Source organism: Staurois parvus, unplaced genomic scaffold, assembly GCF_062004578.1.
Source record: "Staurois parvus isolate SC_StPar_1 unplaced genomic scaffold, SC_StPar_1.0 ptg000634l, whole genome shotgun sequence".
NCBI lineage: Eukaryota > Metazoa > Chordata > Amphibia > Anura > Ranidae > Staurois > Staurois parvus.
In genome coordinates, this window is record NW_028318430.1 from 3,082,290 (window position 1) to 3,098,476 (window position 16,187).

The 16,187-nt window shown below is 40.8% G+C and overlaps 2 protein-coding genes across 2 annotated transcripts in view; both read left to right on the forward strand.

Moving 5' to 3' along the window:
- GABRA5 (gamma-aminobutyric acid type A receptor subunit alpha5) overlaps positions 1-16,187 on the forward strand; it is a 282,141-nt gene that overhangs the window by 65,626 nt on the left and 200,328 nt on the right. The gene's annotated exons all lie outside the window — the stretch shown is intronic.
- LOC149449225 (uncharacterized) lies at positions 9,280-11,690 on the forward strand. Its single transcript, XM_089693486.1, has 2 exons — positions 9,280-9,465; positions 9,559-11,690. The coding sequence occupies exon 2, from the start codon at positions 9,897-9,899 to the stop codon at positions 11,688-11,690; it is 1,794 nt and encodes a 597-aa protein (XP_089549612.1). The 5' UTR covers positions 9,280-9,465; positions 9,559-9,896.

The following is a 16,187-nucleotide window of genomic DNA, read 5'->3' on the forward strand; positions in this document are numbered from 1 at the left end:
CACACTAACACCTCCACCCCAGGCTCAATGATGGCAGGTGATGACAGGCTGCAATCAGGGCTTTGGGCTGTCTTCAGCAACAGTGAGAAGAGATCACCATCATCTAGTGAATGACCTTGTCTGGTGCTGGTATCTCAGCTCACTTCCACAGTTTGCAGGTGCACCAGTGTGTGCAGGGGAGGGACAGTGTCTCTAGAATGAAGAGGTGACAGGAGAGGAATGTGGCACTGGCCATGACTGCACCCTAGGCAGAAGTGAACCCTAGGTGGTTGCCTAGTAGGCCTAGTGGTAGCGCCAGCTCTGGGTGTCCTTTTGATGCGTTTTGCCACATTCCAGATGTGTTACATATAGAAAAGAATGCAACATGTTTTACTTTTGTTGACTGCACTGGTGTGCACTAGGGTTATTGGAATCCATCTTAAACAATGTTCATGCATTTTTAAAAAAAAAAAAGGGAATCAATATTAAAGCCTTGATCATGAATGCAGGGACACTTTTATGGAAATAGTCATGAATTACAAAGTTCAATGTGGTAGCGCTGTGATTGTCAGGAGTACAAATTTCTTTTAGCCAAGGACCCCTTATTTTAAATACCCTCTAGACTCTCTATCAGCTCTCATTGCATCACTGTGATATAAACACAGCCAGTCAGTTAAAGATTAACGCAAGGCAGATATAATTCACTTTTTAAAGATGTTATGAATTAAATGACAAATCATTGAATCTATTTTTAAATGCAACTAATTAAAGTACCTATACCAGCACTCAGGCTGGGAAAGGGAAACAGAGGTCAGTACTCTAAGCCATTCACAATGTTCTGCATACTGTATATGTGTGGTGAAAAGGAAAATGCATGACAGAAGTACAGATGGAACACTGTCTCAGCACTGCTGCTGCTGTTGCTTCTCTATCCAGTCCCAATCTGGGGGCAGGGAAGTGACTAAGCAGTGTTGTTTAACCGCAGCTAAGAAAAAAGTGAGGTCAACAGCTTAAACTGATATCTGGAAAGCCTTTGTAATCCCAGGACTGGCAGGCAAATCATTTCCCATACATGCATTTTAACTGTGTCTATAGCAGCTTGTCTATAGTTCAGTTTTATTATAATATAAAGAAACAATGTATTGATAAAAATGTTATCTAACAGTTTTATAGTAAATAAAACGTGTATGTTTTAACATGCTGTTGACATAACTCTTGATGATGTTGGAGTAAAAAGGTAACACTAGGACCAGTTTATGTGTGGCTATGATCTTCCCTATGTATGAATGGCATTGCAAACATTGAACTACTTTCAAAGGAGTTAGGATTACTTTTTTACAGCGAGACCTGAAAAGCAATCAGTCATTAAGCTGAATTGTTCTAGATGCCATCTACACAGAGTGAAATATTTTTCAATTTTTGTCTTGAATTCCCAAGAAAGGTATGACTTAAGCTGGGAATATATATCTGGGCTCCTGATCATATTTCTTCTTCTAGAGAACAGGATTTTATAGTGCCCTTTTTAGGAGATCATCATTTGTCAAAGTCGAACAAGTGTGATTAGTGAGAGAAGAGAAGTGGCATTTGGTAAATGAAATATAAGAAACATTAAATGATTCAATGTATGCATGAGGAGTCACAATAGAAACCTCAGAACAATTATTTCAAAGGAAACTATATTAGATTTTCAATAACCACTCACCACAGTTAATAATAATATTTTGACAGTCTTTCCATGAAAATTTCCTGATACTCACCGATTTGTAATCTCACTTTCTCTAGTGGGGATCTCTATGTCAAGCAGCGTAGCCAACATTAGAGATAAAAAAATAATGAGAAATTGTCTCCCATGAGTATCTACATCTTTTAGGGTCCATTCACAATGTGGTGTTACAGTAACGCACATTTCATGAAGTGACATGTAAACTGTTATGTAGTGCCATGCATTTTGATTTTATTTTGCAGTCAGTTCACTGCAGTGCACCACAATGAACATAGGTTAATTCTTGTACAATATTGTAACACATGGGTATTGATTTACTAAAAATAAGAGAATGCAAAATTTGCCAATCCACTGTTTTTTTTGTTCTCCTAAAAAGTGTAGGTTTTGGTACAGTGAGTGTGGAAATAAATGCCAGCTCTGAGGACTAAAATAGCAACGTGTTTCTTCTCTGTATATACAAAGGAAAATTAGAGACCTGAAGTCCTTAATGGGGATAGTACTGACTGCTGAAAATTGACATGGTCCAGGAACACTTAGACAAAATAAAGGTGAATAAAGCACCTGGACCAGATGGCTTACACCTAAGAATTGAGCTCTGTTAATTCTAAGCCATTGTTTCCAATTTTTAGAGACTCTTTAAGTCCATTCACAATGTGGTGTTACAGTAACGCACATTTCATGAAGTATGGTATCACTGGATTGGCATAAGGCCAATGTGGTGCCTATATTTAAAAAGGGATTAAAGTCTTTACCAAGTAACTACAGACCAGTTAGTTTAACTTCTATAGTCTGGAAGATATTTGAGAGTTTAATAAAAAAACACATAGAAGAGTTTATGTTAGATTATAATACTTTAAACAATCATCAACATGGATTCATGACAGATGAAGTTGTCAAACAAATCTCACTTCTATTTAAGAGGTCAGCAAAAACTTAGACAAAGGAGAGGCTGTGGATATAAGCCTAGTACACACGATGAGTATATCGGATGGTCAAACGGAAAACGAACAGGTTGCTAGAGTTATGGAAATTCTCGTAAGACAGAATACAACTTATTGTAATCATGTAATATATTGTATTTTATTGTAATGTATTCTTTCATTTCTGAGCATGAGCAGTCTTGGCCACTCGATTTTTTACGGTTGAATATTGTAACGGTTAATCGAAAATTGTTAGTTCTGTTATTTTACGAGAAATATTTTCCTGCTTATCTCTTCAGATAATTTGGCATGAACTCTCGTGATTGGCTCTCAAAATTTGTGTACTAACGAGCAGATTATTGTATGATCGCTCCAAAAACATTTTTTTCATTAGATTTTTCTAATTACGTGTACTAAGCATTAGTATACTTGGACTCTATAAAAGACTTTAACATGGTTCTTCACACATGGTAAATATGTAACATAAAGTCTACGGGCTTAGAAAATTCAGTTTGTAAATGGATAGAAAACTGGCTAAAAGACCGTATTCAGAGAGTAGTGTTTAATGATTTATACTCTGAATGGTTATTAGTGGTGTACAGTGCTGGGACTCTTACTTTTTAATATATATATAAATGATATAGGCTCTGTGAATAAAAGTACCATTTCAGTGTTTGCAGCAGACACCAAGCTATGCAGTGGAATGGCATCCTTATCAGATGTCTCCATCTTACAATTCAACCTCATAACACTATTTAATTGGGCAACTATGTGGCAAAAAAGGTTTAATGTTGATAAAATGGTTGAAAAGGATCTGGGTGTTCTGGTAGATCATAGACTTAATAATGGTATGCAATGCCAAGCTGCAGTTTCTTAAGAGCGCAAAATCCTTTTTTTTGGCCACCAGTTCACAAAAAGGATATCAGAGAACTGGAGAAAAGTGCATGGAAGGGCAACAAAACTGATGAGCTCAGTTATGAAGAAAGAACTGAACTGACTGTATTATTTCTTGAGAAGAGGCGATTATAGGGGAGATATGGTCAACATAAATAAATACATAAGTGGTCTGTATAGTGAACCTGGTGCACAGTTATTCACCGTCAGGTTGTTATAGAGGACATCTGAAGGAAAAGAGAAGTAACCTTCAAATATGGATAGGCTGAAAATATGGAACTTGTTCTGACCAGCTCAGTAGATTGTTTTAAAAAGGAGCTAGATACATTCCTAAATGCACAAAATATAACTGGATATTAACATTTATAGGTAACAACACTAGAGGTAATTGATCCAGGGAATATCCGATTGCCCCCTGGGGAATCAGATAATATTTTTTCCTCCACTGTAGCAAATTGGTTTTTTTTCCCTCTGAATCAACTATGGGTATGCCATTGTGTATATTGAGATTTTATATTCTTTTTTTTTTCTATTGGTTAAACTAGATGGATTTGAAGCAAGTTTCCTTTTCTACTCAGGCTGTGGGACCTGGAGTGTATTTATCTAATCTAAACTTAAAGTTGAATTGGGCATTACAACAGCAACATATTTTCCAGAACAGGCCTTAATTTTGTCATATAGTAATAGAAATGTAGTTTTCAAACACTTGCTTATTTCAAATAGGTGTAAATAGAGTTAAGATAAGAAATAATTCATATATTTTTTGGTGCAAAAAAGCTTTCTGTGGTAATATGTAAAATTATTTTATCTTTAAGTAATCCATAAACAACAGATGTAGTTAAAAAAAACAACACTTATTTCTACGTTCTTTTCTTTGATAACTGTGTTAGTGAATTAGATACTGTTAAATCTACCCAGAGGCTTACTGGTTTTCAGTCTTAACCCCTTCCTGCCCACAATACCCACATCAATGTTTCACAGCATGATGGCCAATGCAGAGAATACGTTATTAGACATCGTCTATATCAAAGCTAGCAGCCAACTACTGGTTACACCACTCAGATTGGTTTCCATTAGTGTGATTACTATTGAACGTATGACATAGTGATCACATACAAGCTGAAGGACAAGCAAAATAAGCCTACATAGGACACCGAAGATTGAAGGAGGCATTGAGCATCTCTTTAATACTGTAATTGTCAGATATATTTTTTATAGACGCTATAACTTTTCTGTAAACTAAACAATATACACTTGTTGGGATTTCTTTTTACCAAAAATATGTAGCCAAATACATGTTGGCCTACATTTTATCATGAAAATTGGATATGTTTTATAGTAGAAAATAAAAAATATTGTTTTTTTTTTCAAAATTGTCGTTTTTTTATGTTTATAACACAAAAAGTATAAACTGCAGAGGTGGCCAAATACCACCAAAATAAAGGTCTATTTGTAGGAAAAAAGGACATAAATTTCATTTACGTACAGGGTTGCAGAACCACGCAATTGTTAGTTAAAGTAACGCAGCGCCATATCGCCTGGTCAGGAAGGAGGGTAAATCTTCTGGAGGGCAAGTGGTTAAATCCTATGTAAATGTTCACACTGCAGATGCTCTGTGCTATAAAACGTCCTGCATGCTGCATCTTTGGTGCAGTTCTTCAAAATCACCTTGTAAGCAGGGGCGGACTGACCATTTGGAAACCCGGGCACTATCAGAGGGCTCCGGGGTCAGTAAGGGGGCCCCATGAGATGCCCCTAGTACCTTTTTCATAGGTTTTTTTGACTTTTGGCAAGGACACAGGGGCCCCATGATCCCCTATTGCTCGGGGGCCCTATGAGTTGTCAGTCCGCCCCTGCTTGTAAGTTAAAGGGAATGCATTAAAAGTGCATCTAAAAGATAATTAGTGTGAAAGAGCCCTTAAAGGAGAAGAGCTGTTATTAAATAAACTTTGAGAAGCGTAGCTGATATCAAAGGAAAAATTTATTTTACAGTGAGTAACCTAGCCCTCTATAATAATGAATCAGGGGATGAATGGAAAAAGGGCCTTCAGAACAGGCTGTATATCAATTCCAAATAAATATATACAAAATACCCAATAACCCCCTAAACCACTGCAAGATAGACTAAAAATTTTAGCGGGGCCTCACCGTCACCGGAAAGTTGTTATATGAACACTGACATAGGTGCTTACAATGAATCATTCATATACTGTGCAGGCCTCATAGCCTGTAGGATATCACATTAACAATTGCGGTAGGCAGAAAAGGAAATCAAATAGAACGTCACATAATATGCAACATTCACAGTGATCCACATGCTTGTCTGACCACACATTTAGTACACCTATATAACAATCCACATTATTATTATTATTATACAGTATTTATACAGCGCCAACAGTTCGCTCAGCGCTGTACATTACAAACGGGGACAGTACATGAGACAGTATAATAATAATACAGCATGAAACACGAGGGGTTCGAGGGCCCTGCTCCTTGGAGCTTACAATCTAGGAAAGAGGGAATAGTGGTACGGGAGGAAAAGCTGTGGGGGATGGAGTGGTAGGAAGAGTGGAGGAGATCGGCAGATATAAAGTCACGTAATCCTTTTCAGCAAGCCAAATAAAAAATCAGATGGATCATTCACAATATATGCAAGAGATAAGGGTTAATAATATTACTCCAAACCTGTTGTCTCATTCACAACAATACACATGATCACAAAGGTAATTGCAGCAAGCAGAATAGAGTGTCCATAGCAGTAAAATGCAGGGAGAAAGAAGTCAGACTCGCCATTAAGTAGCAGGACCTCCTGGTGGGTGATATAGTAAAAGCAATAAAGTATGTGATAGTTCATATGAGCAATAAAGTGCATGAAGTGTAGACAGTAAATAGCAGAGAAGCGAAGAGTCCCAGGAGAATCTGGTTGACCACCTCCTGACTTGTTCATTCAAATAAAATGGCACAAAGTACCCCAGGCATAGTGAAAAGAGGCCACGAGTTTAAATAAAAAACACATTTCCATAACGTGATTCTCCACACAGCAGCTTCATCGGAAGCATGTCTTTATTAGGGAGACTTTCACTGGTCCTTATACCATCAGGCAAACATCAAGCAGTATCCGCTTTCCACCTTCAAACTGAGTGCCCAAATCTGACTACAATACTATGTTGGTGCATGTTAACCTGAAATGCATGCCTAAGCATTTCACACTGTAGAGCAAGCAAAGAGTAAACAGTAGTTAAATTAAGGGAAATTCTCTTTATTTTAAGGGGCATCTAATGAAAAAAAAAACAAGCAAAACCCATGGCAACCCTAGGTACTGTATTGTGTTCAAAGATAAATGACTTTCCAGTTGGAGTCATTTCTTATCAAAGTTACCCGTTCTCTTTTTCTCCTGAATATGGTCAATAGCCCATAGACTTGAATTTAAATTTTTACCATAGTGAGAATTCAAACATATCAGGCAATAGGGGATCTAAGATATATGTTTTAAACATATACCAGTGTAACAGCAATTACATTACATATAAAAGTAATTACATATAAGGGTAAGTATATACCCCAGTGGCATACCAACTGTTAACGTGTTAGTCCACACTCTCTTGCCAGCAGGGGCGGACTGACAACTCATGGGGCCCCCAGGCAATAGGGGATCATGGGGCCCCTGTGTCCTTGCCCAAACTCAAAAAAGCCTATGAAAAAGGTACCAGGGGCATCTCATGGGGCCCCCTACTGACCCCGGGCCCTCGGGCACTGCCCGAGTTTCCAAATGGTCTGTCCGCCCCTGCTTGCCAGTGAATACATTTACATCATTACTCTTAATAATATAGTGGCACATATAGTGCATATATAAGTGCCCTTGTTTGTACAACACATTCCATTAGTTCCTCCATAGTAGCTGGTAACTAAAGTGTTTTTCTGAGATTAGCCAGTGCCAGTGCTCGTGCAATATTGATAGGTATGTTTTGTAATTAGCCTTGGTATAGAATTTAGGCTACATTTGGCCTGGGCACCTACTGTGAGTATCAATGGTCTTTGGTAACAAAAGGCTTACAAATCACAGGATTCACAAGATTATATATATTAAATGGATGCCACTAGCAGATTGCATGTGTTTCAGATTCTTAAAAATATATTTTATCTTCCCTTAAAAATCAAATGGTGCAGATGCATTATTGTACATTGCGCACATAAAATGTTTAATTGGAAATGTATATATGTGCAATATATTTACTTCTGAGTTAGGCATGAAAATAATACTAATAAAAAAAGAGTGCTTTTTTTTTTTTTGGCTTTCGAGTAATATACTGTATACAACTGCGTGACGAAACTATACCACATAAGGTTTCAGTGTTCGATCAATTTGCCAGAAGAGGGTGCTACTTCACTGTAATATACAAAATACAGTATGGATCCCTTTGGAGCCTGTTTTGCTTTCTCTGCTTGCTTTGGTTATCAGTAGTTTTCATTTACACATAATGCAGTAAAAAAAAATTGGAAAATGATTAGTAATTAAAACTGTTAGTATCATTGATTAGCCGCATTGTGAATGAAAGTATTGGTTAGATGTTAATGCTATACAGCTCAATGCAGAGTGATAAAGGAAAATACTGATATTTTGCAGTTATATATGGCTTTGTATATAATGGACCTTATCATTTAATCTGATTATTCCCTTATCTCTTCATCCTCACTTCATTGCATGTATGCATGATTGTGAATATACAGGCATTTTTGGATGCACACATGTGCACGCACATGTCTATGTATGTTATCTATGTATGTTATCCATGATGTTTTATGATTGTTAGGCTCACAATTTTAATAAGTCACAATTATTTTTACATTATATTATGTTTTATTGTAGCCCTAATGAAGGGGGGTGGGGGGGTGGCGGTTCCTTTTATCCCCAAAACGTGTTAGATGTCTTTTAAAACAACATCAATAAATGAATTTGGACTTTTATCTTTTGGTCTGGCACTCCTTCCATATATGCACACATTTTTCTGGTAACCTGCTGGAGTACCCACAGTAGGGTGACCTTGCTGTTGTGATCAACCTAACATGAGCCACTGAGCTCTTCAAATGTTTTTTGCCCTCTCACTACCTTGTGCACCTCTTGGATGCCCTTTTTTTCCTTGGAGTCTTGTATATAATGGGGACCAGTTAAAAAAACAGCCATCCATATAATATACAGTAACACCTTTGCAGTTTGTAAAGAAAAATTGTATTTGAAATTAAAGGATGGAAAGGGTAGAAAAAATATTAATATTATATGAGTGAGCCTCATCCTTCAATTTGTGAATCTACAAGCCTCTCAGTATTATAACTAATATGTGAAAAGTGTGCTCACAGGAAAATTTCTTAATGTCCATTGCAACCAGTTAGAGCCACTGTTTTATTTCCAGACCTGAACTGCAAAAGTGACAGTTAGGAACTGTCAGTTTGGTATGAGCAAGAAAAAATGTTTTCTTACTGCAAGTTTAACTCAAAGTTGAGTTTACTTCAAATACCAAGTTTGGTTCAAGGGAATAAAAATAAACCTTCTTCATTAACTTGATTTGGCATGTGAACATATGACAGGAAGAAAATATTTCCCGTGTTTAGGGTCTATAGATACTAAGTGGAAATGCTTAACGGAAACTGTCTAGACAGAAGTGTGTGGGCTTTCTTTGCTTAGTAGACTAAAGGCTAATCAGACAACATATCAGTTGAAGTATCTCTTTAAAATCCACCCATCTGCTTTTTTATCTTTGTGCTGCCTTGTATTACACAAGGCATTCTTTAGCATTCAGCAGTGTCTGTCCCTTTAAGGCCAGGACTTCCTGTCTGCTAACTTGGGAGGAAGTGACCTCATCTCTTCAGACTGAAGAAATTCTACTATGCAAGTACATGTGGGATGCTGTTCCCTCTTCATATATGGGCTTGATTAGACCCCCAAAGTCTGTAAGTACCCCTCCTATGTACTGAGGAATGTTATGTATATAGCTAGGTAGTTAGATATGTACTCATGTCTGTTTTATTATGTTTGTATTTCAGTTTTACCGCATTCTCATTATGTCACATGTTATCAGTAAAAGATCATCGGTTATCAATCATCGACTCTTTACTGTGTGGACATCAAAGGTTATACTGCCTGTAATCCTCTGTAACCATTTCATAACTGCAGAGAAGGCAGGACAGTAAAAAGACTTACACGGTTACTTCAGAGCACATTGTGTGAAAAATCTACAGCAAGCCCCACAACACAGAAAAGACTCTTAACTGTTGGTGCAGCAGCACGTGTGTGTGAAATCCCCACAGCACAGCCAGTCTAGGCATAGCAAAGTGAAACTAACTCAGCTTTGTGTACACGCTGTGTACTCCACTCAAGCACAATGCAGCACACAGACACAGAGAAAGATATGAAAGATATCACTAAATTAACCCTTCCTAAAATCTCGTGCAAACAGGAAGAAAATATGCACAGTACGCTGGAAACTAGGTCACAATGCAGCACGCCAAGAACTTATAACAAATTGGATCTGTCGTCATCCAAAGCAGAAACCGCCAGATCTAAGCGTTCAAGTTCCAGGCATTCAAACGTCACAGACCTATCGTCAGTCAGTGCTGGGGCAGCCAGGAGTAAGCATACAAGTTCCAGACATTCTAGTGTCACAAACTTGTCTTCAGTCAGCGCTATCGCCGCCAGGGCACAAGCCAAGGCCGAGGCCGCATGCGCCATGGCCTCCTATGCCATACGGGAAGCAGAGCTTATGAAAATGCAAGGCTACCTAGATGAAGAGCAGCAGAAGAGTCAAGCTGAAATAAAAAGGAGAAAAGCAGAAACGCTTAGGAGAAAGGCAGAAGTACAAGCCTCTTTACACATACTTCAGCAACAGAAAATAGCTGCAGCAGCCATAGCTGAAGCCGAAGTTCTCGCGAGAGCTGCAGATATTCAGTTTGTAGAGAGCGATGTACTGGAAACCCTGATAACACCTCTCAGTACATTCCAACGCACCCGTGAGTACGTGCAATCACAAGCAACCCTGTACCCTGATAAACAGCCTAGTGACGCACCGAAACCATCAAGGACCCAGTTGGGAGCAGACAGCTTTGATGTTACGCATCACTACAAGACTGAACCTGAACCGCCACGTGATAAGTCAACCAATCACGGGCTCAGATACCAAACCGCCAACACGCTAAGAAACCAAGTAGATGGCGATATAACCTCTCCTCGTGCAAAACCAGATCTAGACTACAATAGAGGAGAGCAACCATCTGACCAAAATAGACTTAGTCAAATACCTCAACGAACCTATCAGTCACTATCAGCCAGTAGTCCCGCGTTTGTACCCAGAACAAACGCACCTGACACAGCAAGGGTTACAGACGTGTCAAAATACCTGATGCGCCGTGAGATGGTGAGCACTGGTCTCTTGAAGTTTGACGATCGTCCTGAAAACTATTGGGCCTGGAGGTCATCCTTCCTAAGCAGCACCCAAAACTTAGAGCTGACAGACAGAGAGAAGCTCGACCTACTCGCCAAATACCTAGGACCAGAGTCCTCAGAGCAGGCCAAAAGAATCAGGTCAGTGCATGTCCATGATGCAACAGCAGGACTTGCGATGGTCTGGCAGAGAATGGAAGACTGCTATGGGTCACCTGAAGTAATAGAAGAAGCACTTTTAAAGAAAATTGAAACTTGCCCAAAAATGACAAACAAAGACAATCAGAAGCTGAGAGAGCTTGGAGACCTACTCCTAGAGATAGAAGCAGCAAAGACTAGTGGAACTCTGCCAGGTCTCTTATACTTAGACACAGCACGTGGAGTAGAGCCCATAATCGAGAAGCTCCCTTTCAACCTACAAGAAAGGTGGGTCTCTCAAGCATCCAGATACAAGAAAGACTATCGAGTTGCATTTCCACCGTTTGTCTTCCTCGCTGAATTCGTTGTAGACCAAGCTAAGACACGCAATGACCCAAGCTTCGCCTTCCTGAACAAGAGAGTTGCAAGCTCCCCAAGGACAGAGAAGCAGCCGCCAGTACACTACAAAGAACGCAGAGCAACAGTGTCTGTGCGGAAGACAGAAGTCCCGCCTGAGGCTGCAGCCAATCAGGAAGACAACACAAGGAAGTTGAGGATCCAGACAAACAGTGCCCAATACACAACAAGCCTCATCCACTAAGAAAATGTCGCAGTTTCAGAAGTAAGACATTAGAGGAGCGCAAGGCTTACCTTAAAGACAATCACATTTGTTTCAGATGCTGCGCCTCAATGCAACATCTTGCAAAAGACTGTAAGAGAGAAATACGGTGCACAGAATGCAACAATGACCGACATCTGTCAGCACTGCACCCAGGACCACCACCATGGAGATCAGAAGTTCCAGCAACTCAAGAAGATCATGGTGGGGAGCAAAAAGAAAGTGCAACACCAGCGATAACTTCAAAGTGTACTGAGATCTGTACAGAACCAGGACTCTCTAGATCATGCTCCAAGATATGCTTAGTCAAAGTGTATCCCAACGGTCTCAGAGAAAAGGCAGTGAAGATGTATACAGTCCTAGACGAACAAAGCAACAGGTCTCTAGCAAAGACAGAGTTCTTCGACCTCTTTGGTGACAAAGGAAGTTCAACTCCATACACCTTGAAGACATGTTCTGGAGTTATAGAGACATCAGGGAGAAGAGCAAACAACTACACCATCGAGTCATTAGATGGAAAGACACAGCTGACTCTTCCTACCCTCATAGAATGTGACATGATACCAGATGACAGGTCAGAGATTCCCACACCTGAAGTGGCACGTCACTACCCTCATCTCGTGCGAATAGCAGACAAGATCCCAACACTCAACCCAGATGCTGCAATCGTCCTTCTACTAGGAAGAGACATACTGAGAGTGCACAAGGTCAGAGAACAATACAATGGGCCGCACAATGCACCATTTGCTCAACGTCTTGATCTTGGATGGGTTATCGTTGGAAATGTATGTCTGAACGGACTTCACAAACCCGCAAAGGTGAATGTCTACAGAACAAATCTGCTGCAGAACGGTCGCACATCATGTCTTTGCCCATGTAACAACAGCATGGAGATTAAAGAGAAACTATCTAACCCAACACATCCCCAGAACATCCAGAGGTTCCTGGAAGATACAGCCTCAGCTGAAGATTCAGATCAGCTAGGCCACAAAGTGTTTGAGAGAACTCAAGATGATGACAAACTAGCACCATCTGTTGAAGATAACCTCTTCCTTGAGATCATGGATAGAGAAGTCTTCAAAGACAAAGCAGGCAGTTGGGTAGCCCCACTACCATTCCGTACACCACGGCATCGTCTTCCCAACAACAGAGTGCAAGCAGAGAAACGCCTTGCGCTATTGCAGCGCACTCTTGAAAGAAAGCCAGACATGAAAGAACACTTCCAAGAATTCATGCGGAAAATCTTTGACAAAGATCAAGCTGAAAAAGCACCAGCACTGCATGAAAAACAAGAACGCTGGTACTTGCCAATATTCGGAGTGTACCATCCTCAAAAACCAGGTCAGATACGTGTAGTATTTGATTCCAGTGCAAAGCATGAAGGTATTTCCCTTAATGATGTACTTCTCAGCGGACCAGACCTGAACAACACACTTCTTGGAGTCCTTATCAGATTCCGAAGAGAACTTGTTGCAGTAACAGCAGATGTACAGCAGATGTTCTACTGCTTCCTTGTCCGTGAAGACCACAGAGACTACCTGAGGTTCCTATGGTATGAAGACAACGACCTCAACAAAGGTATTATAGAGTATAGGATGAAAGTACATGTGTTTGGAAACAGTCCCTCACCAGCTGTCGCTATCTACAACTTGAGACGAGCAGCGCAGCAAGGTGACAGACACAACCCTGAAGCCAAACAATTTGTTATGAAAAACTTTTATGTAGATGATGGACTTGCTTCCTTCTCCAGTAGTGGAGAAGCCATTGACATTTTGAAAAGCACTAGAGACTTGCTAGCAGAATCTAACATAAGACTGCACAAAGTGGCTTCCAACAACAGCAAAGTCATGGAAGCATTCCCAGCAGAAGACCGTGCAAAAGACCTCAAAGACCTAGATCTAGGTACAGATTCACCACCCCTTCAAAGAAGCTTAGGGCTTAGTTGGGACTTGAAAACTGACAGCTTCACCTTCCGAGTATCCAGGGAAGAGAAGCCTTTCACAAAGCGAGGTGTCTTGTCTACGGTCAACAGTCTTTACGATCCCTTGGGGTTCGTAGCACCCATCACCATGCAAGGCAAAGCTCTTTTGAGAGAGATTACAACTGAGCTAGAACAAAGTGATTGGGACACACCTCTACCTGAAAAGAGAGAAATGCAGTGGAAGTTGTGGAAAGACTCTTTGCTGGAGCTTGAGCGATTTAGCATCCAAAGACCATACGTCTCTGTTTCTTTGTCTGTTACAAAACGAAGAGAGATACACGTGTTTTCAGATGCATCCACCGTGGCTATAGCAGCTGTAGCCTACCTTAGAGTCATGGACACTCAGGGACAAAGCCATGCAGGATTCATCCTGGGAAAGTCCAAACTGGCTCCAAGACCTGCTCACACGGTCCCACGCTTAGAACTTTGTGCTGCTGTCCTAGCTGTGGAGATAGCAGACTTACTCATTGCGGAACTGGACATCGAGATCCATGCAGTGAACTTCTACACAGACAGCAAGATTGTTTTAGGTTATATCCACAACGGTTCAAGAAGATTCTACACATACGTGTCAAACAGAGTAACACGTATCAGAAAGTGTACAAGTCCAGAACAGTGGCATCACATCAGTACAGACAAGAACCCTGCTGACCATGGGACTAGACTGGTACCAGCTGCTGTCCTCAAACAGACTAACTGGTTCACAGGTCCATCCTTCTTGACTGGACCAGAAACTGAAGAGACTGATCAGAAAGGAACTTTTCAGCTTGTAGAACCAGACCAAGACAAAGAGGTAAGACCTCTAGTTGCAGTTTACAAGACTCTAACCACCAGAGAAGGTCTTGGCTCATGTAGGTTCGAAAGGTTTTCCAGCTGGAAGTCACTCATCCGTGCCATAGGGAAACTCATCTGCTTGGCCAGATCCTTCAGCAAAGCAGCCAGTGTTGACCAGGGTAACAATGACTATCTTGAGCAAGCCAATGTCACCATTATCAGATGTGTTCAGCAGGAAGCCTTTAAGGAAGAAATTCAATGTCTTCTCAAGAAAGAAGAACTTTCTAAACACAGCCTGCTCAGAAAGTTGAACCCTGTCCTTGATGAAGATGGAGTGATGAGACTTGGAGGTCGTCTACCCGCAGCTGATATGACTATTCTAGAAAAACATCCCTTTGTCATACCCAAGAATCATCATGTTGCCGTTCTTCTGACAAGACATCACCACGAGCAAGTTGCACATCAAGGTCGCCACCTCACTGAAGGAGCAGTCCGCTCAGCTGGATTGTGGATCCTAGGAGGTAAAAGACTAGTCTCCAGTGTGATTAACAAATGTGTAACTTGCAAGAAAATCAGAGGAAAACTTGAAGTCCAGAAGATGTCAGACTTACCTCCAGACAGGCTGGCTTCAGGTCCTCCATTCACAAATGTAGGCCTAGACGTTTTTGGTCCTTGGAACATTTCTTCTCGCAAGACCAGAGGAGGCAGTGCAGAGAGCAAACGCTGGGCTGTTCTTTTCTCGTGTATGAGTACCAGAGCAGTTCACATTGAGGTAATTGAGTCTCTATCTACCTCAAGCTTCATCAATGCCTTGAGAAGATTTTTCTCCATTCGAGGACCAGCAAAACAGATTCGTTCTGATTGTGGCACAAACTTTATTGGAGCCTGCAAGGAATTGAAGATCGTTGCAACAGACTCAGAGACAAGTAACTATCTTCAAAACCAAAGATGCACTTGGATCTTCAATCCTCCTCATGCCTCACATATGGGAGGAGCTTGGGAGAGGATGATTGGAGTAGCTCGCCGCATTCTAGATGCAATGCTTCTAAAGATTGGATCTACTCGTCTCACACACGAAGTCTTAACCACGCTGATGGCTGAAGTCATGGCTATCATGAACGCCAGACCTTTGGTCCCAGTGTCTACTGACCCAGAGATGCCAACCGTCTTGACACCAGCAATGTTGCTGACCCAGAAGATGGAGATGGTGACAGCTCCCAACGGGGACTTTGATCTTAAAGACTTGTACACCAAACAATGGAAACAAGTTCAAAGCCTTGCCGATATCTTCTGGAAGAGATGGAGACAGGAGTACCTGATGACCCTTCAACCACGCAAAAAATGGCAAGCCGACAAGCCCAACTTACAAGTTGGAGATGTTGTTCTACTAAAAGACTCTCAGGCCCACAGGAACGAGTGGCCAATTGGACTCATTGTGGGGACTGATGCTAGTAGTGATAGCAGAGTCAGGAAAGTAGAGGTCAGAGTAGTAAAACAGGGCACCCCTAAGGTGTACCTTAGACCCATCACGGAAGTCGTTTTACTCCTTCCAAGAGTTTAATAGTGGCATATCATTATTATGCCAGGTGGGGAGTGTGCTGCCTTGTATTACACAAGGCATTCTTTAGCATTCAGCAGTGTCTGTCCCTTTAAGGCCAGGACTTCCTGTCTGCTAACTTGGGAGGAAGTGACCTCATCTCTTCAGACTGAAGAAATTCTACTAT

Coding starts and splice junctions, on each gene's coding strand:
- LOC149449225 (XM_089693486.1), top strand. CDS start 9,897: ATGCAGCACACAGACACAGAGAAAGATATGAAAGATATCACTAAATTA.